General features: G+C 40.2%; 1 protein-coding gene across 1 annotated transcript; it reads left to right on the top strand.

Moving 5' to 3' along the window:
- The first annotated feature begins 216 nt into the window (after positions 1–216).
- LOC146630003 (sialoadhesin-like) lies at positions 217–25,124 on the top strand. Its single transcript, XM_085355397.1, has 22 exons — positions 217–247; positions 1,313–1,666; positions 1,752–1,961; positions 2,086–2,346; positions 2,954–3,211; positions 3,326–3,586; positions 3,726–3,986; positions 4,830–5,093; positions 5,929–6,189; positions 6,336–6,417; positions 6,503–6,566; positions 6,922–6,982; positions 16,582–16,911; positions 17,179–17,241; positions 17,396–17,467; positions 19,152–19,367; positions 19,527–19,787; positions 20,679–20,939; positions 21,943–22,221; positions 24,553–24,631; positions 24,718–24,778; positions 24,936–25,124. The coding sequence occupies exons 1-22, from the start codon at positions 217–219 to the stop codon at positions 25,122–25,124; spliced, it is 4,179 nt and encodes a 1,392-aa protein (XP_085211523.1).
- The last annotated feature ends 2,588 nt before the right edge of the window (positions 25,125–27,712 follow it).

Below are 27,712 nucleotides of genomic sequence, written 5' to 3'. Positions count from 1 at the left end.
TTCTTGTGCTACTTTTGGTATTAAAACACCACAAAATTAGTTCCTCAGGCTTTAATATAACACATTTAGAGGGCTGTATGTGGTTTTGAAAACAACAGCATTCAGTCCCAGATGTAATGGCTTCATCCTTATTCATGCTTCATGCTGAAAAAATCACATGAAAAAGAAGGAAGTGTGACAGTTTTACTTTTCGGTCTTGTGCTTCCCAACAGGGACATGATTTTTAAAGACAACATCTTTTTCTATGGTAAGTAGAAGTTACTATTTTATATCTTTATTTTTATTGTGTTTTTGCAGACTGGAAAATACAATATTTAAACTCTTTGCTGATACAATTTTCTGTCACGCAGACAGAAGAGAGGAGCAGCCATGAGTGCAACTGCAGCAGCAAGGATTGAATTTGTATTTGTACTGCTTCTCACTGCATCGGGTACTGAATAACTAACTTTTACAATGAAGGAAGCTAAAAGAGTGACATTTGTTTTAAAGTTATAATATGATATTAAAAGTTATAGTGTGTTTATCATGACATTTCCACAGATTATTAAAATGTTCCCACCATCAGCATCTCAGGATGTTTTTATCTCGACATGTCTCTGTTGTGTATGACTGCATAAAAACTGCATTGCTGTTTGAAATAACTCTAAGTGGGTCTGATAGTAGTATATTTGAAGTATTTAGTTACGGTGTCTCTATACTAAAACAAAACAGGAACCAAACATCTTCACTTCAATTTCTTCAATTTCTATTCTCCTTTTGGTTTCTAGTAAAGCAGCTCTCAGAGATCTGCAAACGCAGCAGCACTTCTGTTCTGCATTTTATAAAGTTTACTATGAAACTTATCATCAGTCTCATTGCACAGTAAACTGTTTGAAACACGAGCATTTTAACACACTAACAATAATTAAGATGCACATTAAATCTGAATTTAGGTTAAAATTACAGATGCCTTTCTTAGTCAACACCTTTTCTTTGTTAGAATAGAACAGAATAAAATAGAATAGTCCTTTATTGTCATGGCAACTGTGCATGAATAAAATATAAATAGTAAGACAGCAGGGAGAAATAACAAACAATTATAAATATATACAAAACTACAGAAAAGCACACAGTTGTGTGTACATCAATATTAAAGTGTTGAACATAAATAATAACATGGCAGTCAAAGTGCATAATAAAATATTAAATTTCATATAGAGAAAGCTTTGTCTCAATGACTTGCATTTCATTTTAAAGACACTTCGTACAAACGTTTCCATTATTAATGTCACTGTGATTGTGTCTGTAGTGTCTGATGTGCTCTGTGTTACAGCGGTACTGGGTCAGAATGGTTGGTCAGTGACTTACACTTCCACTCACATCTGCGCCTTGAAAAAATCAACAGTGGACATAGGCTGCAGCTACAGTTACCCTTCTACAAGACACAATATGAATACTGCAGTTCAAAAAAGACTTTGGTTTATAAAAAACAAGGATGAACCGTTGGATCTGAAAACATACGCGCCGTACTCGCGCCGAGCGGAGTACCGCTTTCATGAGAACGACTGCACTCTGAGGATCACAGACCTGAGAGAGAGAGACTCTGATGAGTACAAGTTCAGATTCGTAACAAATCAGCCTGATGGAAGTTATACTGGTTCACCTGGAGTCACTTTGACTGTCACAGGTAAGATTTTCATTGAAAATTCTACTGTTTTGTTTGGTGGTTTAGTTTAAAATGAGGATTATTTGTTTCTTCCTTACAAATCCAGATTTACAGGTGAAGGTGAGAAGATTGTTAAGCCACACAGAGCTGCAGTGTCACAGCAGCTGTGATGTAATTGATCCTCCATCATATGTTTGGTACAAAAATGGACAGAAAATAGAGGAAGAAACATCTCTGCGAGTCTCTGTTGGAGGTGATGACAGCAGCTATTCCTGTGCTGTTAAAGGACATGAGGGTTATCGCTCTGCTGCAGTGTGTGAGTTTACTCCACAGTGTCACTATAAAAATCCTAAAATCATACAAAACATGTCAAGATTTAAAATAAAAAAAGACCACCTTATGTTTAAAGCCCTCTTTTTAAACTTTCTCTTATCCTCCAGTTTCTCCAAAGCTTTACTATGTGTTAGTGAATCCTTCTGCTGAAGCAGAGGAAGGAACTTCAGTGTCTCTAAACTGTGGCTTTAATGCTAACCCAGCAGCTAATTACAGCTGGTACAAGGGAAACATCCAAACACGTATCAGTGAAGGAACGGTCCTCGACTTTTCGTCTATCCAGCCCTCTGACTCTGGAGAATATCACTGCACAGCTGAGAATGAGCTGGGGAGGAGTGCATCTCAGTCCATCTTTATTAACGTGAAATGTGAGTAAATCAACTTTAATAACAGTTTGCTTGAACCCGTTTACTTTATTCCATCTCTCCTGAGTTGTTTTTCTATCATCAAATATTAAACATTCAATTCATTGAAAGGCGATTGCTGTGTAAACCTACTGTACAACCCATTAATATTTCATCTGAATGATTCAGTTACTGAAGGGTTTCTGGTCAAATGTCTCTATGCTTTATGAAAGCAACAAAACATTTACCATAAGAATTAAAAAAAAAGGAACCAGCTCATTTTGCTTTTTGCTCACATCGGTTTTCTTGTTTCTGTTTCTGGCATGATCTGTCATTAGTGATCTACGCAAAACACATAGAGGCAGCAATGTTTTCACTGCCAAACTGAGCATACACAAAACAAACTACAGAGCTTTTAGTCATAGTTATGCAACATACTGCATTCAATACAACACAAATGTATCTTTGCGTGTTATAAGATTTCCCTTTAATTGCCATCATATTTGAAATCCACAGTGGAATATATCTGCATCACAGAAATCACATTTGTTGACCTGAAAGTTTTTGCATGAGGAACAGATTTAGATTCAAACACCGTGAAGTTGATTCATCCTCATATCTTCTCCTTCAGATGCTCCAAAACCTGTTAATGTGTCAGTGACTCCCTCTGGTGAGATAGTGGAGGGCAATTCAGTAACTCTGACTTGTAGCAGTGATGCTAACCCAGCAGCTAAATACACCTGGTATAAGGGGAATAACAATAAACCTCAAAGTGTAGACACACAGCTTGTCTTCACCTCAATCCAGCGATCAGAGTCTGGACAGTATCGCTGCAGAGCTTACAACAGCGTGGGGGCGACATCTGACACCATCTCTATTCATGTGAAATGTGAGTGAAACTAATTTATACATCAGATGGTCCAGAAATCTCTCTCACTGAGAGCATTACTTCCTCATTATTTCCCTGAAATACTAACAAATTGAATCATTTTCTTTCTCTCAGATCCCCCAAAGTTTGTCTCAGTATCAGTGAGTCCTTCTAATGAAATCAGTGAGGGGAGCTCAGTAACTCTCACTTGTAGCAGTGATGCTAAACCAACAGCTAACCACTTCTGGTACAAGGATGGTGATCAGACACCTCTCATTAATGAACGGCAGCTCTCCATCACCTCCATCCAGTCCTTTGACTCTGGAGAGTATGTCTGTGCAGCTGAGAACCACCTGGGGAGGACGACATCTGAATCCATCTTTATTGTTGTGATATGTAAGTTCTTCACTCACCTTTATGCATAACCATCCAAATCTCCTCACTGAGCAGCTTGTTGAGCAGTCATGGAGTTGATTTAGTGAATAACTCAGTCTTTGCAGGAACTAATACTAACCTCTCTTTTTTTCTCCCTCAGATGCTCCAAAGTCTCTCTCTGTGTTGTTCAGTCCCTCTGGTGAAATCCAGGAGGGCAATTCAGTGAATCTGACCTGTAGCAGTGATGCTAACCCAGCAGCTAACTACACCTGGTACAAGGAGAATAGCCAAACACCTCTCGTTGTAGAACCACAGCTCTCCTTTATCTCCATACAGCCCACTGATTCTGGAGAATATTACTGCCAAGCTGTAAACAAAGTGAATACTTCCACGCCTAAATACATCTCTATCCATGTGGCATGTAAGTCAGACAGTGTTTAAAAGCAACATTCAGCTAGTTATTGTCAATATTTTATCTCATTATGAATTTGCCAATATTATCAGTTTGCAGCTCAAACTGCTTTATAATTACAGTTCAGCAGCTGACCTAAATAAAGTAAATTTATTTTAATATAACATTTTAATAACATTTTAATATCATTATCATCACTGACTTCAATTTATGATCATACATTTGTCTGGGATGATTCTGTGTTGTGGCGAGGTAGCAGTTCAGTGACTAAGATAGTTTATGTTCTGTTCTGTTAGACACTGCAGGGAGGTTCTGGGTTCGCACCTTTGCCCAGCTTGGACCTTCCTGCAGAGTTTACATGTTTTCCCAGAGTACAATGACACACTTGTTGCGTTAACAGGCAATTCTAAATTGAAGGTATGGGTGCATGTGAGGGCTGTACAGCTGTACTCCCTCTCTGATGATGATGTTCTCTTACCCAGTTTGAATTGGGACCATCTCCAGTGGTTAGATAAGCGCTTAAGAATGGCAGATGATAGATGACATTACCCAATCAATGGTTTGCTTGATAGCTGTGTACAAGTCTCATACAGAGATTTGTATTATTGTATTATATCAAGGCAGACCCCATTCATTTTTTTTATAGACACAAGCCACAACCTTAAATATTAAGCAACTTTAAACTAAATTATCATATTAGCTCTCTGTTTACACATAAAACAGCTTGAAAAACACTAGTGTACACTAGTGTAACCATTAGGTTCACAGATTTGTTTGATTTGATCAATAATCAATAATAAACCTTTGCAGAAACTAATAACATGCATATAATCTATGTTCTTTCTCTACCAGATGCTCCAAGGCCTCTCTCTATGTCAGTGAGTCCCTCTGGTGAGATACTGGAGGGCAATTCAGTAACTCTGACTTGTAGCAGTGATGCTAACCCAGCAGCTAAATACACCTGGTATAAGACGAACAATCAAACCCCTCTCATTAAAGAACCACAGCTCATCTTCAGCTCCATCCAGTCCTCTGACTCTGGGGAATATTACTGTACAGCTGAGAACAAGCTGGGGGTCTCATCGCCAACATACAACATCTCCATTAATGTGACATGTGAGTGAAACAGGCTTATTTCTGTGAAGGTTCTCAGTCATCCAGGTCATCGTAGTCTAAGGAGCTTGGAAAGAAAAGCATCTGGACTTTTTTAAGTTGCTTGAAGACGTTTCACCCCTCATCCAAGAGGCTTCTTCAGTTCTAAGGTCAAAATGTTGGAGAGTCCCAGATTTAGAAAGCAGGGTAGAAAACTTTCACTTGGTGCTTTAAATTATGTTAACATTTGCTTTACTTGGTCTTCCATCAGCTTTGTTGCTTACTCCACTACATGATCAAAAGGGAGTTTCTGTGTGAGCAACATATCACGGGAGTAAGCAATAAAATGATGTCAAATTACTGAATTCATTTTAAAAGTGATTCTATTTGAATGTAATTTTAGTTATTTTATAATATGAAAAAGTCAGATGGAATTGGTGATTTACATACTGATAAATCAAGACAGGTAGACAAACAGGTAGCAAAATACAGCCTTCCAGGGAAGAAATTCTTAATAAAATAAAGCTTTTGTGACCACTTAGTGCAAAGGACGGAGTGTAACACTTTCTCGTAATTTTAATATTTTAATATTTTAATATTCATATTTTAAAATAATATATTTTAATATATGAGTAAACAGCATAACAGCAGTTACTGAAGCAAGAGGCAACTTTGTACAGCTTACAAAAAAATTAGAAAGACAAAGCGAAACAGAACTAATGACCTGAACAACATCAGCTTTCCTGTTTACTTAACAATCACAATCAGCTCCCAATATTATTGTCATGCATTGTGTGTGGAAAAAGTGGGTTGAAACTGTATTGTTAAAAGTACAGGTCCGCTCTGTGTTCTCCTCCAGATGCTCCAAAGTTTCCCTCTGTGTCAGTGAGTCCCTCTGCTGAGATAGTGGAGGGCAGTTCAGTCACTCTGACCTGTAGCAGTGATGCTAACCCAGCAGCTAATTACACCTGGTACAAGGAGGATGAAGAGTCACCTAAAACTTCTGGACAGAACTTTACCATCACTGACTTCAGACCTGAACACAGCGGGAGTTATTACTGTGTTGCACAGAACACCAGAGGGCATCATTACTCCACCTTACAGCTGACTGTTGTATCAAGTAAGTTAAATCTGATTTGTCTCATATCTGATCCTGTAGTTGTGTATTCTATTCATTTGGTTGAGTTTGGTTATGGTTCATTTTAGTTCAGGCTTAGTTATTAGTATTTAAAAGTGCCACCCTAATTCACTTGATCACTTTTTTAGGAGCATGGAAATTAACAGCTGTCATAGTCCCTGCTATTCTTCTGGGTCTTATACTCTTATACTCGGTCATCCTATGGATCATGTGAGTGGAACTTATGTGCCATTTATTGTATTGTCATTTCGCTAAGTTTGTAATTTCTTTAACACTTAATCATTATCCCAACTAGAAAAAACAGATCCTCAAAGCAGCAGCAGCCTGAGCCTAGAGAGGAACTGGATACCAGTGAACAGGTGACAGGAAATATTACTTGCTTTAAAGTAAATGCTGCTGCTTCACTTTCTGTAAAAAGTTTCCGGAAGCTTTCTGGAAAACCTTGTGTGGAATAGCTTTTAAGTTCTAAGACGTAAAATAGAACTTATGGTAAAATAAGCTTAGATGACATCTGTAAACACATATCTGTCCGCTTCCAGAGTGCTTGGTTGTTAGTTTCCATTTTTCATTCCTTCCACTTTCCCACACTGTCAAGCTCATTGCTGACATCACAGGTCTAGTCAAAGTATCTCTCTGGTTGCTTTCTTCAAGCCAATTACCATCCACTCCACGTTTCTTAAAATCTCACTGCTAATCTGTCATTCTCCCTTGCAGACTCCTTCGTGCAACCCACCTCCGCCCCATCTCTGCCTCTCCCATGTTACTCAGAGCTCCAGTCAAGCCTGCATCTTCATCACCACCACCAGCCTCTAGACTCTGGAGGGTCCTGCCTAATTCCTGTCACCGCTGGGAATCTGTTCAGCCTTGACCGGCCATCAGAGTCCAGTCACCAGATTGCTTGAAGGAATTCAGTTCATGAATAAATAGTGTTCAGTTCATCCTAACCATCTCTCCTCATTGACATTCCATTCCCTTTCTCACATTCCAATATAACTCTACAAAGTGTGTCAGTCTTGCAACTAATAGACCGCAGACAAGAATAAAAAGCCAAACTCAACTGTCCTGCACAGTTGAGAAAAATATATATGTATATGTAAACACAATATTTTAACACAAATGTGACAATAATTAAACCTCACGGAGAGCACGTCAGGCTCAAACACTAGTGAGCAAATTTAGAATGAAATCATATCAGAGCATATAGATATATAGATATATAGATATATATTAGGGGTGCAACGATACACAAAATTCACGGTTCGGTTCGATAATTTGGTGTCACGGTTTGGTATTTTTTTGATACAAAAAAATGTTCATGCTCTTTTAATTTGTCATTTATTAAAATTATAAATATATATTTTAACTCAAAAGTACAGTTTTTAAATTTAATGTTGCTGAAACAACAAAGTAATAAAAAAATAAATCTATCTGATCGAGAAATCACTCATCTTTGGAAAAGAGAGTTTATTACAGAGAAATGGCTCTTTCCAAAATAAAAGCTATACTATACGCTTCTTCTGGGCTATATTCTCAGCAGCATATTAAACATATCAGGTCCCCATAAGGAGAATCATGTGCTAACGGCTGTCTAAATGACTCGGGTAAAGTTTGTAGCATGCGTGCTTGTTGTTTTTGTCTGCTTCCACTTGTCTTTGCACTAGGATGATGTCGACGTAAATGTGCAGTCATATTCGTTGTGTTCCCACTAGTGCTGTCAGCGTTAATCTTGTTAAAATGACGTTAACGCCACAACACGGCAAATCTCCGTTAACGAGCTCCATGCGTGGGGCTGGACGGCCAACACGTTAACGAGCAAACTGTGCTAACGCAGTAGTTCCCATCCATGTAATTGAGCATTGCGTGGCACATCCAACATACTGTTTTTCATTTTGTCCATGACGCGCTTACCTTCAGGGTCATACGTCACATGAAGACCAAAATAGTTTCAAAGGCCAGATCTGAATGAGGGTGGGGGAGGTTCAATTTGCCATGTTGCAACGAGCTTAGCTTCTGTCTTGCTAGTTTGTGCTGCGCTCAGTGGATCTGCGCTCGACAGTGCAGCCTAGGCGGAGCAGTCGAACGCAGATCCACTGAGCTCTCAACACAGACAGCATTGTCAGAAGAAAAGTTGATAAAATAAATTAAAGATTTTGTTTTGTTCAATACATATGCGTACCGAACCAAAAGCACTGTATCGAACGGTTCAATATCGATACGAGTATCGTTGAACCATGAAGAGGCCGCTAGGAAAGCTGCAACTACCAAGTATCTACAGATCGTCAGGCAAGTCATGAGGAGTCAGCTGAACGGCAAGAAAATTCTGGGCTGTTAACACCTACACCCTTCCCGTGATCAGGTACCCTGCTGGTATAATAACCTGGCCAAAGGCAGCGATAGAGCAACTGGCATCAAGACTGACATACTTCTCTTGGCTTACGGCAGAGATGGTTGCATTTTCTCCTGTCTCCTCTCCCTCCCTTATCTTCCTGCTTGGCTTGTATTGTCTTTGTCTCGTTTCGTCTAACTGTCATAGACTCTCTTTGCCTTGTTCTTTAAAAATCAAGGAATTATGGATTTGATCAACTGGTCTCTAAACGCTTCTTGACACCTGAGAAATCTGGGTGTGGAGGAGCCTGATCGTCCTGCAGGAACGTTGGCTGCCAGATACACGACCATCTTTCGCTGGAACAAGTGGCATCTCACGTGCCTAGTAACGCTCTCAATGGAGGACATTGAAGAAAATTTTTCAGAACCTTGATAACAACGTTCCTGCTGATTGGAACTGGCACAGCCCTGGCTTATCGACAAAGCGGTTACAGCTGCTCAAAATCCCACAAGGCTGCCCGGCATGATTGACGGTGGGTAGAGCCACGAGCAATCAGACTGTGATTGTTGAATGCAATATGGACTCAATCATGGAGAAGCTCACAGTTCTAGAATTGGGACCAGTGACAGACACTCTCTCTATCGATAAATCAATCAGTCACTATGTTCATTTGGCCTTCCTTCACCAGCCAGAAGCTCGAAGGCTAAAACTGGGACAAATACTCTCCCAGACTACAAGACTGTGTAGACTCTCTGCCCTATATCTTCTACTTCCACAAGGCCACCGGTGTTGGCTTAGGGATTGCTGACTTTTGCTTAACTGGGCAAAAGGAGACTGTCTCACGAGTTGGATACAGGATACACACATATGGACACACATATGCACACACACATCAATATACAGTCATCCCACCCCTCCCCCTTCCAAACACCTCCAACGTGCTTATGTCTTTTTATGTTGTGAAATGTGATAATCATGTGTATGTGATGAGGTGGGGGTTTTTTTTTTTTGTTCTCAAACTGATCTCCCTTTAGGAGCTCAGTCTGGGGGGAGTTCTTTTTTCTGCTCTTCTTTCCTCATATTATGTACGTCCATTGTTCTGCCTGTTATGTTTGTGTAATATATTTGTGGTTGTAATGGTAAGATGGCTCTGGAATGCCAGCAGCCTTAACAGCCTTCGGGATCAAAAGAGTTTTAATGAAATGAAAAAAAAAAAAGGAAGCTCCTAACCTAAGTCCAGCATCCTGAGACTGCATGCTAAGCAGAAGGAAGAATTTTTACTGACACTATTGAGTGTCACTAAAAACAGTCCAGGATGAGGCAATGAACATCCATGAATACATCAGGAAGATGGCCCCAACCAACCACGTGCTCAGTGAATACTTCAGGCAACAGAAACCCAAGGCAGAGGAGGAACCATCATGGAAGGACAGGCCCCTACACGGTATGTACCACTGGCAGATAGTGGAGGTGGCTGACATCCAGATGTCCTACCGGTGGCTGGACAAAGCTGGACTTAAAGACAGCACAGAGGCACTAATCCTGGCAGCACAGGAACAAGCTCTGAGCCCAAGATCTATAGAGGCTGGGGTCTATCACAATACTCAAGACCCCAGGTGCAGACTGTGTAAAGATGCCCCTGAGACAATCCAGCTCCCTGCAGCCCTTCTAGGGTGGTGGAGAATGACTGAACGATCATGTGGGACTTCCAGAGATAAATGGTGGTGGCTAACCAACTGGACACAGTGGTGGTGGTGGTCAAGCAGGAGAAGACGGCCATACTGATAGATGTAGCAATACCAAATGACAGGAACATGAGGAAGAAGGAACATGAGAAGCTGGAGAAATACCAAGAGCTCAGAGAAATATCAAGAAGATGTGGAGGGTGAAGGTAACGGTGGTCCCAGTGATAATCGGAGCACCAGGTGCGGCGACTCCCAAGCTAGGCGAGTGGCTCCAGCAAATCCCAGGAACAACATTGGAGATTTCTGTGCAGAAGAGTGCAGTCCTAGGAACAGCTAAGATAATGCACACGACCCTCAAGCTCCCAGGCCTCTGGCCTTAAAGGGCCTTAAATTGTTTTTATTAAAAAAAATAATAAAAAAATATGTATTTATTTTTTTTAAATCAATAATTTATTTTGAATTAAAAAAAATTCTCCCATCTAAAACCTTTTATGGTCAATATTAAAAACAAAAAATAAAGACAGAAACAATATCTGCAGTGAATTCTGCAGTGCCACTTAAAGGTTACTGAACCCTGTTTGGGATATGACATTTTAAACGTTTGAGTAAAAGCAAGCCAGTGAATAAAGTTTAACTTAAAAGCTGTTTTTATTTAGAGGTCACAGTCTATTACAACAAGGAATGTGTGGCTGATGAGTTTGTCAGTTAACTCAGACTTGACCACAGTAAGTTTTTGATGTTGTTTCTTTCTTCCTTCTCTTTGTAGCTAACCTTTAAATTTGGAAAAGCAAAAAAGCGCTGCTGCCCTGAATCACACAGCAGACATTCTTGCTTGAAATGCAAAAGAGAGAACTGTGTATCACTATTTTGAAAAGGAAGGACGTTAGGGAAGCTGCTTTTATAAGCTGTTGTACGGTTGTTAAAAAGCAAATTATGCTTTTCATGAGCACAGCAGCCTCTGTTCCTGTTATTATGTGACTGTTTTATTCTCATGCACTTTACTCATCTGCTGGAGTGTTACTGTCATAACAGACAGAGAGGCAAGAGGAGCAGCAATGGCTTCAGCAGCAGCAGTCGCCCATCTTCTTTTTGCCCTTTTTTTCTCTGTTCAAGGTAATGTTTACATATTTATATATATATTAGTTTTATTGTTGTTTCCCATGTCAGACAATTATGTTGAAAGATGGTATATGTGACTCCATCCATATGTTATGATGCTGCTGGGTCATATTAAAATACAGTAACAACAGCTTTAAAACTAGTGACCAGTGGTCTGCTGATGGTACCTTTCAGTTTCCATCTTTCTGTATATATTTTAATGAACAATTGTCATAAAATAGAAACTGCCTATGGTAAATGGTAAATGGCCTGTATTTATATAGCGCTTTACTAGTCCCTAAGGACCCCAAAGCGCTTTACATATCCAGTCATCCACCCATTCACGCACACATTCACACACTGGTGATGGCAAGCTACATTGTAGCCACAGCCACCCTGCACAGCAAATTCAAAAGTGTTAAATTTTTTGGTGTTAATAGTCTCCTTGCAAAAGTAGAGTTAATTTTACTCTAAGCAGAGTCACATTCTTTTAATGTAACTCTGAGGTGTAAAATGATAGTAGTTAAAATCGAGTGTTAAAAATGAGTGTTTCTATGTCAAATCTGGAGGTGTTACAATGGAAACATTAACTCTTGACCTCTTAACTCTGAACTCCTAGAGGGGCTATGACACCAACAGAGTAAATTCACAGACTCCGCCCCCAGCACGGCTCCAATCGAAGCTGAAGTGAAGCCGTTTCAGAACATTTTGCTCTACATATTTGAGTTGTTTGCCATGCTTGGTAAGTCATTTTTTCAAAGATTGTTTCAATTATTTCTATTAGCTTTTACTTCTGTGGCTCTTTGGAGTTGAGACAAAGCTGTGTGAAAGGCATTAGCCATGTTGCTCGCTGATAGCATAATATTCTGTTTTAGCTAGCTGAAAGGTATTGTTTGCCGGCAAATACCACAGCCTTGAAAAAAGCTTGCATGTGAATTTTCAGTCACATTTTTGGTCAAATACACCTAAAACAATGTCTAGAATGTGAAATGTTGGTATAATGGTGCTACTTGAAGCCTGAAAACGATCGCCCATAAAAAAAAACAAAAAACGAGCAAACAGCAGTAGCTGACATCCTGACTGGATTCTACGTTAGCATAGATCCCTCCAGAGTTTTGTGCACACGGTTTAGGTAAAAATGAAAAAGGTTGAGGTTTTACATTTAGTTCAGTATACCTGTTGCCTGTGTCCTTGTCTTTTGGGAAAATACTTTACACAAGTAATGGCTCAAAGAGGATTCCTTTTTTTTTTTTACTGTGCTGCAATTGTTTACTGGATTATTTGTGCCATTAATTAGTGTCAACTAATTTTTATTCAATCTCCGCACAGGATATGCTTGTGAAGATGGAATATGGGGGAGAGCAGAAGTGCGTTGAAGTTCCACAAAGGGATGAATGAAGGACATGCATATTGTATTGAAGAAATAAGTGATGAGAATGCTGTTATTTGCATTTACCATGTCAGACCTTTTGATAAACAAAATTCTAATGAAAGTGAGAACATGTATACTGTTACATCTTTCAGAAAATGTTTTGAAATTGTGGTGCACAGTTCAGAATAAATGTTTTTCAAAAACCATTGCATCTTTTTAGCAAATGTTTATTTCCAAAAGAAATTTCTAGAAGTTCAGAACAGTAAAATTCCCACTTTTTAGAATGAATTAGAAGATAACTCTTACGTAGTTAAACTAAAATACTCTTTGAGAGTTAATATATAAACTCTTAACACCAAGTGTTAAATTATCAACTCCAGACAGATTTGGTGTTTAACACTAAATCAGAGTTAACGTACCAACTCTCCAAAAAGAGTTAAATTAACACTCTCTGGTGTGGACCCATATAGACACTTTAATAGTGTTGAAATCAAATCTGACAGTGTTAATTTGGACATGCTGGATTTGCTGTGTGGGGTGCACTGACAGAGGCGAGGCTGCCGGACACTGGCGCCACCGGGCCCTCTGACCACCACCAGTAGGCAACGGGTGAGGTGTCTTGCCCAAGGACACAACGACCGAGACTGTCCAAGCCGGGGCTCGAACCGGCAACCTTCCGATTACAAGGCGAACTCCCAACTCTTGAGCCACGATCGCCTATTTACTAGGCTTATTTTTAACACCCAATTTCAAATCCCTGAAAAATACTGAAAGCAAAAATTAGATTTTTCTAATTTAATACTTCTTTTCTGTACAATATACAATTCCGTTTGTAGGTGTTATAATGATAATTTTCTATATACTGGCTTCCCTCTCGCCTATACTTTTTCTTACTCATCATTATATATAAAATTGGGATGTTCTTCCTGAAAAAAAAAGAAGAGAGTAGGACTACATGATGCTTTTCATACTCTAAAAATGCTCAAGTATCTCTACTTCTTTGTTTTAGTCCTTACAATATGTGAGGATACACGTTTTATGAACCTGAAAGATCTGGGTTTAGTTATTCTGCTGCATAGAATTGGACCTAATAATTTTTAATTTCATTTGGGCCTCATTGCAAAGCAAATGCTGAAAGTACATTCAGGTTGTCCTTTACCTAATAGGTAAACCGTTACATGACACTTAGCAAACACTATTAGTTTTTTATGGACTTTTGCAGAATGTTATCTGTAGCCTTATGTAAAGTAAAAACAAAGTACACAGAACTGATTATAATAAAAACTGTCTGATAATAAGCTTTTGGCTTTCTGTTATTACTTTGTGGCATGCTTTGTTGATCTTGAACTCTTGAGTTTTTTGTTCACTATTATGTTTTTGTCAAGTGTTGTTATGTTACAGTATATTCAAGTTGTGTTCTTTTTTTGTTTTATATTAATTCTTGGTCTGGTTTATTATTTCCTTTCCAATGGTCTTTTTGTATTTAACATTTTATTTAAAATCCTCCATTTTACATCATCCTTGAGTCGGGTTTCTGAGTTGTTGCTGTTATTGTTACCCCACCGCCATTCAGGTATAATTCAGGTGTAATATGGCATAACACTTATTTTTAATATACTTCTTTTTTTATGCACAAACCCCCCAATTTGTGAATAGAGCCTGCTCTGCTCTGCGTGTGTCTTAGCATGTCAGACATACACAACAGTGTCAGTACAGATTAAAAATACAGTTTTACTTCTGTTCTACTGATGTTGGACCAGATCTGGAAGATGCTGTGAAACTATAAAACTTGCAGTGCCTTTTATGAAAGGAGTCTGATACGAGTCAATGAGTGAGAGAAAATCACTTCTGACTGAACGCAATGCATAAATGGAGTGACTAAAAGTGACTAAACTCTCATACGATGTGACAATGTGATCAAACTGGACAGTGAAACCTAAGATTAGCTGGCATGATGTAAAGTAACTTGCTACCAGCTGTTTTTGTTTTACTCCCTCTTAGGCATTCAAATTGCCCTTCTCAGGCATCCAGAGAAGGGAGGTTTGTATGCTTAAGTAACTGAGACAATATCAACTCTAGGCACCAATTTGAGCACATGAATGTCTACAATGCCCCTTCTCCTCCACCTTTGGCATACAACATGTGTGGCTGTTCTCTAGCCACATATGTAAATCAGCATTAGTCAGAAGGGAAACATTTTTCCTGGCGAGTGTAACCAAATATGGTGGAGGAACACGGCGTGTTTCCACAAACCAAAAAATGCAACTGTTCTAAATTTCTGAGAATCCATCTCAGAACCGTTGGAAAATACCATTACACACACACATTATAGTGCAGGTCTCAAATCCTCCTATTGTTAGATGTGGCTGTGTGCAGACAGGAATAGGACCCAAGGTGCAGACTCCGGAGACAGTCATGAACTCAAAAAGGCTTTAATTTGGTACTCAAAATATAACATAACTGAAAAGACTCAAAACAAACTTAAACTGGAGGAATGACAGAACACACAGCTAGGAAAACGGTAGATCACGACACGGACACAGAGAAACACAGGGCTTAAATACACAGAGGGAGCAATCAGGGAATGGGTAACAGGAGGGAAACACAGCTGGGGCAAATCAGGCCTAACGAGACAAGGGGAAGCAAAACCAGACACATTAACATCAGACATGGACTTTCAAAGTAAAACAGGAAACACATAACACAGACTGAACAAAGACACAGACTCGCACGCACTGCAACAGAGGGAACAGAGACGTGGGACCAGGGCAGACACAAACACTGACTGGACACGGGGATATAGCCACTAAGGACACACAGAGACGCGAACTAGACAAGGGGATACAGCTGACAGGGGAGACAGAGCAGCTAGAGAAGACAGAGACATAAACTATAAGACAGAACTCAAAGAAACCAAAGACTAGAAAGTATAAATAATATAATAAACTCAAAACCCCTGGGTCAACGACCCAGGCATCCTAACACCTATCTTCCCTTTGTGTCACGTTAATCCTTTTCCCCTGTTCTTTTGTGTCACACTTCCTGTTTTATAATGGTTGTTTTTTTGATTGAGTTTAATGTCATGAGACATGGCCATTTCTCGTTTTGTCTGTTGTCTCCAGCAGACAAAATGTACTATACTGTATGTTATTGTCTCATTTTCCCCTGTCTGATTGTTAAAAGAACACTTGTAGCTGTGTGTCCTCCAAATCTGTATGTGCCTGTTCTGTGTTTCTCTCAGCATTTGAATTTCTCCGGCTCAATCGTCTGTGGTTCAGTTCCCTGGTTGTTCCTGGAATTTTGGATTAATCTACATTAATCCAAAATTCTTAATTTCTTAATTTGCAGTCTACTACAGTGAGAACATAAGTATTTGAACACCCTGTGATTTTGCAAGTTCTCCCACTTAGAAATCATGGAGTGGTCTGAAATTCATATTGTAGGTGCATTCCTACTTTGAGAGACACCTTTTAAAAAACAATTCAGGAAATCACATTGTATGATTTTTACAGCATTTATTTGTATTGCACTTTCTAAGTGGGAGAACTTGCAAAATCACAGAGTGTTCAAATACTTATGTTCCTCACTGTGCATATGTACATATCTCTTTCTTTGGCATTGTTTTTCCGTAAACAGCAATCTGTGTTCATCTGTAAACCTTATTTTATGATAGGTTAACAAAGTCAGAGTTGTTAGATAAGCTGGTTGCTGGAAAAGTGCCCACCAATACAACTCAAATTCAAAGAGTACACTTCATTAATGTTGTTATACAGAATAACAACACATACTGGATTAAAGGTAAATTCATGGCTTGCGTTTCCAGTCCCTCAAACATTACCTGGCAAAATATTAAATCCTGTTCTCTGGTGTTATTTTTCTGATTTGTGTTACAGTGGTGCAGAATAAGGCTAACTGGGGAGTGACATACGCTGCAGATAAGATATGTGCCTCCAATGGATCAACAGTGGAAATGAAATGCACCTACACATATCCTGCAGGGTATACTGTTACAGAAGAATTCTGGTGTTTTCAAAACAACAAGAACCTCAAAGTCAACTCAGATTACAAAGATCGGATTCAGTACAACTGTACTAAGGAGAGATGCACTATGAAAATGGCAGACTTGAAATGGACAGATTCCCGTGAATACAGGTTCCGTTTCATAACAGACAAATCTGATGGAAAATATACTGGTATACCTGGAATCACTTTGTCTGTCACTGGTAAAATTATCTAAAGATCTTTTTTCCCTTTTTCTTTTTCTGCAAAAGGTAGCATATTTATGTTTACAATGTGTAGACCACAAGGACCAGGCACAACCCAGATGTTTAGTTTGACTTATTTTATTTTTAGTTTGCTCGCAGATTCCAATGTTGGCTTCTGCCTCTATTGAAGTAGGGAAGGCATGATTAGATGATGCTTACCAGCTGCAATAATCAGCATTCCCTGAAACAATATCCTGAACCCGCTGCTCCACCCCTCCCCTGCAGCAGAGCCACCAACCACATCCACTGCAGTGGAGTGTGATCCAAACAGAGGGAGCAGCCAAGGAGGTAATAGCGAAGAGAGCTGACCACCCATCAGATGGCTAGGATCCCCCCCCCCACCTTAACAATTGGGGCAAAACAGCTCCATGTCCAAGTCATCAGTCTGCAGAATAAAAAAACACAGGAACATCTAGGTGTGTGAAGTAGGGGTTCCCCACAGAAAGCCTTGTTAACCTGCGTCCACTGGACCAGATCTGGTACAACCTTCCAGGTGAGGTCAGTCAAGGAGCTGGTAAGCTGTGGCGGGAGTCTCCAGCTTGCCCCAGGAACTGCCTAACCTCCTTTTTGGTCTTGGGGCACAGGCAGGATGCAATTGCTGCAGTTTTGTCCATCTATGGATGCACCTGCCCACCTCCCAAGTGGTATTCCAGATACCATACCTCCCTTCGTACAACCACACACATCTTTGGGAAATTTGTGGGTCCAGGCACTCCAGGATCACAGCAGCCCACTGCACATGCTCCACCCAAGTGTCACTGTGGATAATAACAGTATCCAAATAGGTGACAGCACATGAAGCTTGCAGCCACAGCACCCAGTTTTTGAGGCATCGCAAGGTGGGGGGGCCCCTGACCAAGATGAATTGAAGTGCAACAAATTGGTGCAAACTGTACGGAGTGGAAAAGGCATGGGGTAATCATCAAACCATGACACCTCATTCACTTTGCATTAGTCAACACAGAACCATATATACCAATCTTTCTTTAAAAAAGAACTAAAGGTATAAACCACAAGCTGTGCGACTCTTCTGTTCTGTTTCAGCATTTCAGCCATTTCTTTCTGCTTAGGTAACCTGTAGGGCTGTAAATGCACCATCATGCCAGGCTCGGTTTCAAAATGGCCCTCTTTAAGATTTGTAAAGCTGGCAGGGGGGAGAACACATCTGCCAACAGCTGTTGCAATGCGGCAACATCCTCTCTCTGGCCTGTCTGTGATGGTTATCACAATGCGAGAATGGTGGAATTTGGCACCTACGGCCCCAACTCATCTCTTTCTCATGACAACCTCCCCAACGTGTGCAGCTTTGCTCTTAGGTCCAGAAAATATAGAATCTCATCTTTCGCCAGGCTCAGATGTTCTCTCCAGTTTTCTTTAATCAGGTCCAACACCCCCTACAAAATTCTGCCAAACAGTAGCTCAAGTGGAGAAAATCCAGTGAAGGCTTGGAGCATCTCCCACACAGCAAACAACATAGGGTCTAACCAGCGATGAAACTGCGAATCATGGTGTTATTCAGCTGCTCCACCAGCCCATCAATATGAGGGTGATAGACGCTAGTCCCGAAAGATTTAATGCCAAGTAATTCATACAGTTTGTGTGTTATTATTATAACACCTACAAACTGTGATTGTGCAAGACATGAACGATGCGCCCAGGGATCTGCATTAAAGGTAAAGGGCACAAAGTCGCTTGATGACCTGCTGACAGACAGGGTACCCACCACTGGCACACATCTCCCCTGAATGCCCGGACGATAAATTCGGGACATTATTTGCTCCAGAGTTTTGTCAAAACGCATGTCACCAGCCATTGGGTTATATTGAGCCACCTGGAAAATCATTTCCTGGTGGCTTTTATGCACCAGCAACTGTGTGTGGTTGTCCTGCATGAGAGTGTCGCCACTCTCTCAATACAATCTGCCAATATAATCAATACAAAATACGGGAATGTCAGATTCAGGGTACACCACCTGATCATCAATTTTTATTACTTGATCGAAGGCTGAGTGTAGACTGTCATCCTGAGGCTAACCTAGTAGCCACTTACTCTAGGGCCACCTTGTGTGGACATTCCTAGGTAGTCCTGGATGGGTACGCCCTTGTCGTAGCCAATGAGTCATTTACAATGAGTGAATCTTTTGTTTTTATTTCTTTATGAACACCAGTGTTATTTTGGGACTTTTTTCACTTGTCCAGCTCTGCAGGTGGAGGTGACCAAAATAAGAGTAAATGAGTCCTGTACCAAGGCGGAGCTGAAGTGTAAGAGCAGCTGCACCGGGGATGTTTCTTATGTCTGGCTCAAGAATGGAGAGAAGGTCACAGAAGAAAATCCTCACATAACCAGCCTTCGGTTTAATGACAGCATCTGCTGTGCTTTGAAAGGACAAGAAGATTACTGCTCGGCTTCACTGTGTAAGTGCAGTGTAACTGACAAACTCTAACACAAAGGGTGGAGTTTTTTAAGAGGAACTTCCCCCAGCTTGATTTTTTTTTCTAATTTTATGTAAGCATTCGGCTTTTTGTGAATATACTTATTTCTATCTATTAAACAAATGATTATTGTTCCTCCAGATGCTCCAAAGCTTCCCTCTGTGACAGTGAGTCCATCTGGTGAGATAGTGGAGAACATTTCAGTGATTCTGATTTGTAGCAGTGATGCTAACCCAGCTGCTAATTACACCTGGTACAAGGAAGGTGGGCAAACACCCCTGTCCACTACAAAACAGCTCAGCCTCCCGTCCATCCGGCCATCTGACTCTGGAGTTTATAACTGCACAGCAGAAAATGAGCTGGGAATCAGGAAATCCAAACATCTTCGTATAAATGTAAAATGTGAGTGAAACTGCTGATATTTGGAGCCTTCTTCTTGTAAGTTACCAAAAAACAGTGCATACTTTACACAAGACTTTACACATGACTCTAACCTAAATAATATTATTGCTCCATAATGAGCAATTCAACTCACTCTGTCAGTGGATTTAAGTTTCAGCCAAATCAAATTGTTGACAATTTGCCAAGAACTCCCCCCTCCCGCTTACATATCTGTAAGGACAAACCTGCCTGGGAGTAGGTTTATTCAGTGACTAAACTGGTGGAGCCAGTTGTCGTGAATGCCTTGACTCCAACTAAGTAAAAAGAGCATTACAGGTCAGCACGATCATCTAGCATATCCTGTCTCACAATATTTATAGAGGCACTGCTTCATTAAGGACAGCATAATTCACATATGTCACTTTTTAGAACCACAGTTTAGAAGACAGATGTCTATGGACTCTTCTCTGTATGAACACCTCCCCTGAACAATTATGAACTAGACGAATAGATTACACCCTAAAGAATGACTGAATTTGAAATGTTATTATCCTGACCAGCTTCTCTTAATCTTATTCAGATATGATTTTATATTATTCTTCCATTTGCTTTTTTCTAATAGCCTTTGTAAGAAATCTGTTTCCCGATGAATGAAAAAAAAAGATTTCTATGATCATAGTTAACTAACCAACCACAGCCTAACCAGGATCAGCCAATCCTGGCTCACCTAGTTAATTAATGTTATGTGACCCTAACACAGTCCTCTCTTTATAGCTAATTTCTGATGCTCTTCTTGTACAGGAAATAAGCAGAAGTTTAAAGATTGTATATGGTGCTTTACATAGAACAATCAAGTTCTACAACAAGTAGGACCTAATTTACAGTTAACATATGTTAGCATATTTCCTCCAGATGCTCCAAAGCTTCCCTCTGTGTCAGTGAGTCCCTCTGCTGAGATAGTGGAGGGCAGTTCAGTCACTCTGACCTGTAGCAGTGATGCTAACCCAGCAGCTAACTACACCTGGTACAAGGAGGAGCTATTCCTGACTTGGCCACGAGTGGGCGTTCATCATTTCACCTCGATCAGCTCTGAGAACAGAGGAAACTACTCCTGCAAGTCAGAGAATCAGTATGGACAGATCAACTCTTCACGTGTGTTTATAAATGTCCAGTGTAAGTAGAAAAGTGCAATTTAACCCTATGATACCTAAATCATCATTAGTGATAAACTGTGCCCTAGCACTACCTCTAACCCTAGATAATCTGAATATGTAATTACTGAGAGATCATGAAGTGTCTTGAAATGTTATCACTCAGATGCTCCAAAGTTTCTTTTTGTGTTAATTCACTGTAGGGAAATTCATGAAATTAGACTATGGTTTTAGTTTAATAATATTCTTAAATCCTCTTTATTGCTTGATCTGCACAAAGGTAGGAAAAAAATGTTACAAAACAACTATTTAACTAACACACCAGGCCCTCATTTTACACAAATCTATGCAGGAATAAATGTAGCAGGAGAGTATTTAGTGTGCTGGAATCAATTTTAAGTAAATACTGTGGAAACAGTAAAGTACAGGATTTCCACAATTTCAATTTACCCTCAAATTAAAGTGGCACACTCAGTCTCAGTTTATTTAGTTATTGGGCAAAACAACATCAGTGGATTTGTAGAAATAATATGTTGTCCTTTATGACAAAGTAATAGAACATTATTCTGTAACATGATTCATGGCTTAAGGGTCATCATTTGCTTTCATGAGTTACACACACTAAGCAAATATTTGCCTTGCTATATTTGTTAGTGTAATAAAAGGCTTTATAAACTGTCCTCCAGATGCTCCAAAGCTTCCCTTTGTGTCAGTGAGTCCCTCTGCTCAGATAGCGGAGGGCAGTTCAGTCACTCTGACCTGTAGCAGTGATGCTAACCCAGCAGCTAATTACACCTGGTACAAGGAGAATAAAGCACTGCCTCTAGGACCAGAGGGCAGTCATCATTTCACCTCCATCAGCTCTGAGGACAGAGGAAACTACTTCTGCAAATCAGAGAATCAGTATGGACAGATCAACTCATCATATGTCTTTATAAATGTTCAGTGTAAGTATTCTTCATTGTCCAAAGGCTTCTCTATACTTTGCATGCTAATATAAATGAATAATCTTTATAATTTCCCAGATGCTCCAAAACTTCCCTCTGTGTCAGTGACTCCGTCTGGAGAGATAGCTGAAGGCAGTTCAGTGACTCTGACATGTAGCAGTGATGCTAACCCAGCAGCTAATTACACCTGGTACAAGGAGAAAGAAGACTCACCAAAGGCACATGGACAAACCTTCACCATTGACAAGTTTAGTCCTGCACACAGTGGGGCTTACCAGTGTAAAGTCCAGAACAACAGAGGACATCATAGCTTGACCTTTCTCTTGGCTGCTGTACGGTTAAGTGGGAATGGCACTGGTACGCCCTTTTACTTACTGAAAATCAAGTTGTTGCCAATCAGATGCTTTACAGATGGTATTGCATGGTGGATCAGAGTACACTTGTCTGCATTCATAATTCCAAATACTGTGACAAAATCCTGAACAACACTGGCTGAAAAGCCACCCCAAACTACCACAGAGCCTCCATCGTATTTTAAAGACAGCTTTAAGGCCCTTTCACATAGGACGCTGCATGCCGATTGCTGCGGTCTGAAACGCTCTTATTTCTATTGCTTGTGCTGTGCAAATTCAGTTTCCCATTATAGCACGGCATTCTTGGAAGTGAGACGTAATTGTGCATACCAGTTGAACTTTCACAGCAGCGTGCTGTGACGTACATTCGTGTGACCATTAGAAATAAATCCTACTGTGCTAGGTTCATGCACACAACCACACAATGAAGGAAAACATTCTGTACATACCAAGTTCAGTGAACTTTTTTGACACAAGTTTCAAAATGAGAATCAGAATACTCTATTGATCCCTAGGGAAAACTATGTGGGTTACAGTGCTCCAGTAAAAACAGTAACAAAAAGGCAATACAAGAAATAAGAAACAGCACAATATATACATATATATCCGACATAGCAAAATTGGTATGGTGCCGATCTGGCCCACACAATGTGCTTACATATGGCCCAGATACCACAAAGAATGACGGCCCTTTGGTGGCCCAGATCTGGTTTGCCAGCGGTGTCCCACTCATGGGCGAGCACAAGGCCAGTTGCAGACACAGTGGTGGTCCTGTGCTGGCCCATGTGTGTGGATTACCTCTGGCAAACCTGATCTGGGCCATCAAAGAGCCGTCATTCTTTGCAGTATGTGAGCTATATCGAGCCAGATGTGGCATGCCATCACACAGACAGTGCCATCTATGCCAGCCCTGGCTCATATCTGGATGACATACATCTTATCATGCCAGAAGTCAGCCAGCAGTGCGAGCTTGATACCAGATCCGGGCCAGACCTGTGGGACACATACACATAAGTCACTTACTAATAAATATCTGAATAAGAAAGAAGAGCATGTGCAAAAAGGGTGTAGCTATTGCAGTGTATACAGTGTGTTAGGTGGAGGAGTTGTACAGGGACATGGCCACAGGCAGGAATGATTTCCTGTGTCATTCAGTGGTGTTTTTTGGTAATCTCAGTCTCTCACTGAACGTGCTCCTGTGGCTAGCCAGCATGTCATGGAGTGAGTGGGAGGAATTATTATTATTATTATTACTAACATTGTGTTTATCTTGGAGAACATTCGCCTCTCTGACACCACCTTAAGACAGTCCAGCTCCATCCTCACAACATCCCCACAAGCTCCATCCCCTTGTGGATCCATATATTGAGTCTGTTAGCATCAGCAACTCTCAATCTGCTCCCCCAGCATGCATAGCAGGCATAGAGGATAGCAGTGGCAACAACAGACTAGTAGAACATCCTGAGCATTGTTTGACAGATGTTGAAGGACCTCAGCCGCCTCAAAAAATAGAGACGACCCTGACCGTTCCTGTAAAGTGCAGTAGTGTTTTTAGCCCAGTCCAGTATATTGTCTATGTGTTATTTATGTATAATCCACAATGTCAACATTGAGCCCCTGGATTGAAACAGGGGTCAAGTTTTTTTCTGGCAGGAGACTAGAATAAAACAGGAACACTGAGACTCGGATACGTAGACTTGACACAGGGACCAGTGAATAAAGACAGGAAAGACTGAACTTGTTAAATGGAACACAGGGAGGCATGATAACAGTAACGTACAGACCTAAGACCATAAAATACAAACACTGTGCATAACGGAATGACAATAAAGAACCAAAACCTGGAACATGAACTTAGCCATATAATAATAAAAGCCTGAATGATAATACATATCAAATACAGAACTATAATATAAAGATAAAAAAAAAACTTGCTAAACATTCCCAAAACTCAAAACCCTGGGTCACAGACGCAGGACCATGACAGACTTGATCATTGCTGTTGCAGTCTGAATCCAGTTTGAATCCCCACACTGAAGCTGAAAGAGGAGAGGGTTTGGAGAAAAGTAGGTGGGCAAAGGTGTAGGATTTCCAGCTAAGTTCTGAAAATATGTATATGTATTTGATCTATCATTAGGTAGCTACTTTGGAAGGAAACAGTTCTTCCATTGAGTGTTGTAAAAGTACACGTATTCATGAGTTATACAAGGTGAAACTTGGCTTTACACTTAGTCTGAAGGGCAGTAACACTTTGTTATTCTATGGTGCCAGAAGTTGGAAACATAATATATAACAGTGTATGTAACAGAGTTTTCATGTTATCCCCCTTACTCAGAAATGTGGAAAATCATTGCTGGAACAGTGATTGGCATTCTTCTTGTTGTCATACTCATGTGGATTTTATTATCGATATGGTGAGTACCATATCATTTTAATTATTTTACTTAAAGCTTTTCAGTTAGTTTAAGCAATCTAAACCTTTATTTCTTCCTCCAACTAGGAAAAAGCAGATCCCAAGAAAGCTCCCTGAGCCTACAGAGAGCCCAGGCACAAGTGCACAGGTCAGGAAGATCAATACATGTACAAAAGGTGGTTTCACATTTCGCAGACTAAAGCTGAAAGGCTACAGTTACAGAAAACTGACTGATGATTCATGAGAACTGCATCAGGCTTAGGCTCACAGTTGTACTGAGAATCACAAATGTGTCGTGTCTACAGAAGCAACCAGTAGAGCAGAAGTGCAGCCTTCAGTATGCCAGCATTCAGTTTTCTAAGAAGCAGACAGATCCTCTCTATTCCAACATCAACCCAGCTCAGGCCCAGAAGCACAAGAAAGAAGAAGAAGAGGAAAACAAAATCCATTATGCTACTGTCAAGTTTGCCAGTTCCAGTAGAGCACCAAGGTAAGCAACACATAGACATTATCATTGCTGTAGGATAAAGTTTTGTTTTTGAGAGGAACTTGGCAGGATAGTCATGCATCACCACTTCTTTTGTTTTCATAGATTTGAACATTTAATATCACACGATATACACATCAGATTTCCTCGCCCTGTAAAGCATTAACAATGAAAAATTTTCCAGAACATTCAAATTTTTTCTAGAAAACTGGAGCGTTCATTGAATCTTCTGGCAATTAAAAAAGAAATTAAAGGTCATTTTGCAGATGAGTTTTAATTTGTGCAACGTTTTTGTGTAACATATTACTCATAATTTGCTCATCTTAAGCAAAAACATACAAGAGGATCAGGGTTTAAAATTTTGCTGTATGAGGTAGTGTATCATATATCAAATATGATGCGCTCAGTGTTGCAGGGAGAGTATTTCACTTCCACTTCTGCAAACAATCTGTTTGTCTGTGTACTCATCTGTTTTTAGTTTTCATGCTTAATGTAAATCCTGTTCATACAGTCTAAAACATGACTTACTTCACACTGTTGAGTAGATAATGAGTTGGTTGTCAGCCCAGTCATGTTGGGTTTTTTTTCCCTCCCTAGTTATTTGCCTATGATTCCACTGAACACATTCAAACCATAAGACTGATTTGCCTGTCTACTTTGCCTTGCATTATTTCCCAGGCAAAATAAATAGTCATGAGACTTAGCCATTGAAGGAAATCTCTGTCATAGATCGAGTTTCCTCCTAAAGCGTGGGCACCAATAAGCAGAGTTCATCCTTTAACATATAACAAAATTAAAATATTCTCATGCATGATCAACGGGCAATCACGGTACCGGCCGGAGTACCGGGAGCAGTTCAGAAGAACAAGAAGACACGGAGACCGTTCTAGGTGTCATTCCAAACTGACTCAGAGGTTTATTTATCATACAACAGCTTATATAGAGGAAAAAGGTTCGTGTGTCAGCTTTCCCAGTTCAAACCGGTACAGACCAAATAAGGAAACGTCTTCCTGCCTTGTGAGCAGAGAAGTATCCTTTGTGTAGTTTATCAGTTCAGCTACAATTTATGATCATCCCAGCAAAATACACTCCTAGACATAGAATACAGAGTTCTTTCATTAGTGAATTCTGAAACAAACCACCTGGCTTTTTAACAAGCTCTTTTCTAAAAGATAAGGAAGGGAGGATGGGAGTAAGGAAGTCGTCTCGTCTCTGTGGTATTTTCGACCTTGGGGTACCAGCCTGTGATTCTTACACATCAATTCTTGGGTCAGAGAGAAAGAGAAAAACAACTAGTAAATGGGCCTTATTGAGTGACAGTTTTCACTACAAAGCAATATCCTGTAAATGCTACTGTGGTATCAAAATATCACAACAGTTCCCTCCTTTTATCATGAAATGATAACATAGTATAAAGACAGAATGTAATAACATAATATAAAGACAAATCATAAACATAAAACAAATCATAAATGTAACTGGTCCTTCGAGCAAGCTTAATATCAAAAATTCTGAGAGCGTATACATGGTATCACACAACAGACAATAATCATCGAAAACATGCTGCAACGGTTACAAAGGCTACAATTAGTTCCCTCCATTTTCCAAACGTGTCCTGCAGCCACTTGTCTAGCCACTGACCGTGACCTGCATTGGCAATTAGTTCTATCTTCAATGCTTCAAGTCTATTCATAGCTTGTGTGAATGAACCGTTAGGAGCGGTATTATTGGGAATGAAAGTACAGCATACATCAACGGTCACTAGACCACAGGTACCGGTCCAATTAACAGGTAAAGCTAATCTAAGGGTATTATTGCACATCCAATAAGCATGTGGGATTGGTCTAGTTAGGCGCGTGACCATGTGTGATTTAACTAACTCCCCCCAGTCAGTATCATTTAATACACCCTCTGGGGGAACAATGATCGATTCTCTGCTCGAACTTGAACTGTGTGTGTGTTCCTCCAGATATGATACAACTTCAGCCACAGAGACAGCTAGCCATGTCTCATTACAGCGTGCACCTGGGGAGTCAGAGAAGAATGTATAGTTATCCTTTGTATAATCTATGTGTGTGTCTGGGCCAGTTAACTTTAGTCTGCGCAGACATATCATACTAGTATTAAAATGGAGAGGGATCTGTCCTAAGGGCAGTGAGGGCTTTAACCTATTCTTGGGGCGTTTCATTGGGGCGCAGGTCCCTGCGGTGTCATTAGATAACTTCAATAATTCGCCTAATGGAGTCTCAGGGTTAGTTGGTGTGTGTGTGTGTCTAAGTAAGAAGTCGAGAGGGCTCAGAGTCAACTGTAAAGTGTCTTTAAGGAGAGCATTATCTCCGCCGATTTCCTCTAGTCCCTCAGTGAGGGGGAAACCGGATATGGGGCATCCTACTATTACCTGTTCTGGATTAGCCTTTGAACAGACATAACAGTTACTGTTTCCTAAATCACGAGCGGCTGTTCTGGCATTTTCATACCAGGAGTTGACTCCTGCTCTATGGGGTGCATAAAATCGTTTATTAGTGGCGTCTATGTTGTCATTTACTGATTTTAGGGAGCGTGAGGAGTGCATTAAGTAGGTGTCTTGCAAAATAG

Source organism: Diplotaxodon limnothrissa, linkage group LG6 (assembly GCF_057381915.1).
Source record: "Diplotaxodon limnothrissa isolate DT_005_m linkage group LG6, D_limnothrissa_male_GT1.1, whole genome shotgun sequence".
Classification (NCBI taxonomy): domain Eukaryota; kingdom Metazoa; phylum Chordata; class Actinopteri; order Cichliformes; family Cichlidae; genus Diplotaxodon; species Diplotaxodon limnothrissa.
Note: the sequence above shows the minus strand (reverse complement) of the source record. Positions and strands in the feature narration are given on the sequence as shown.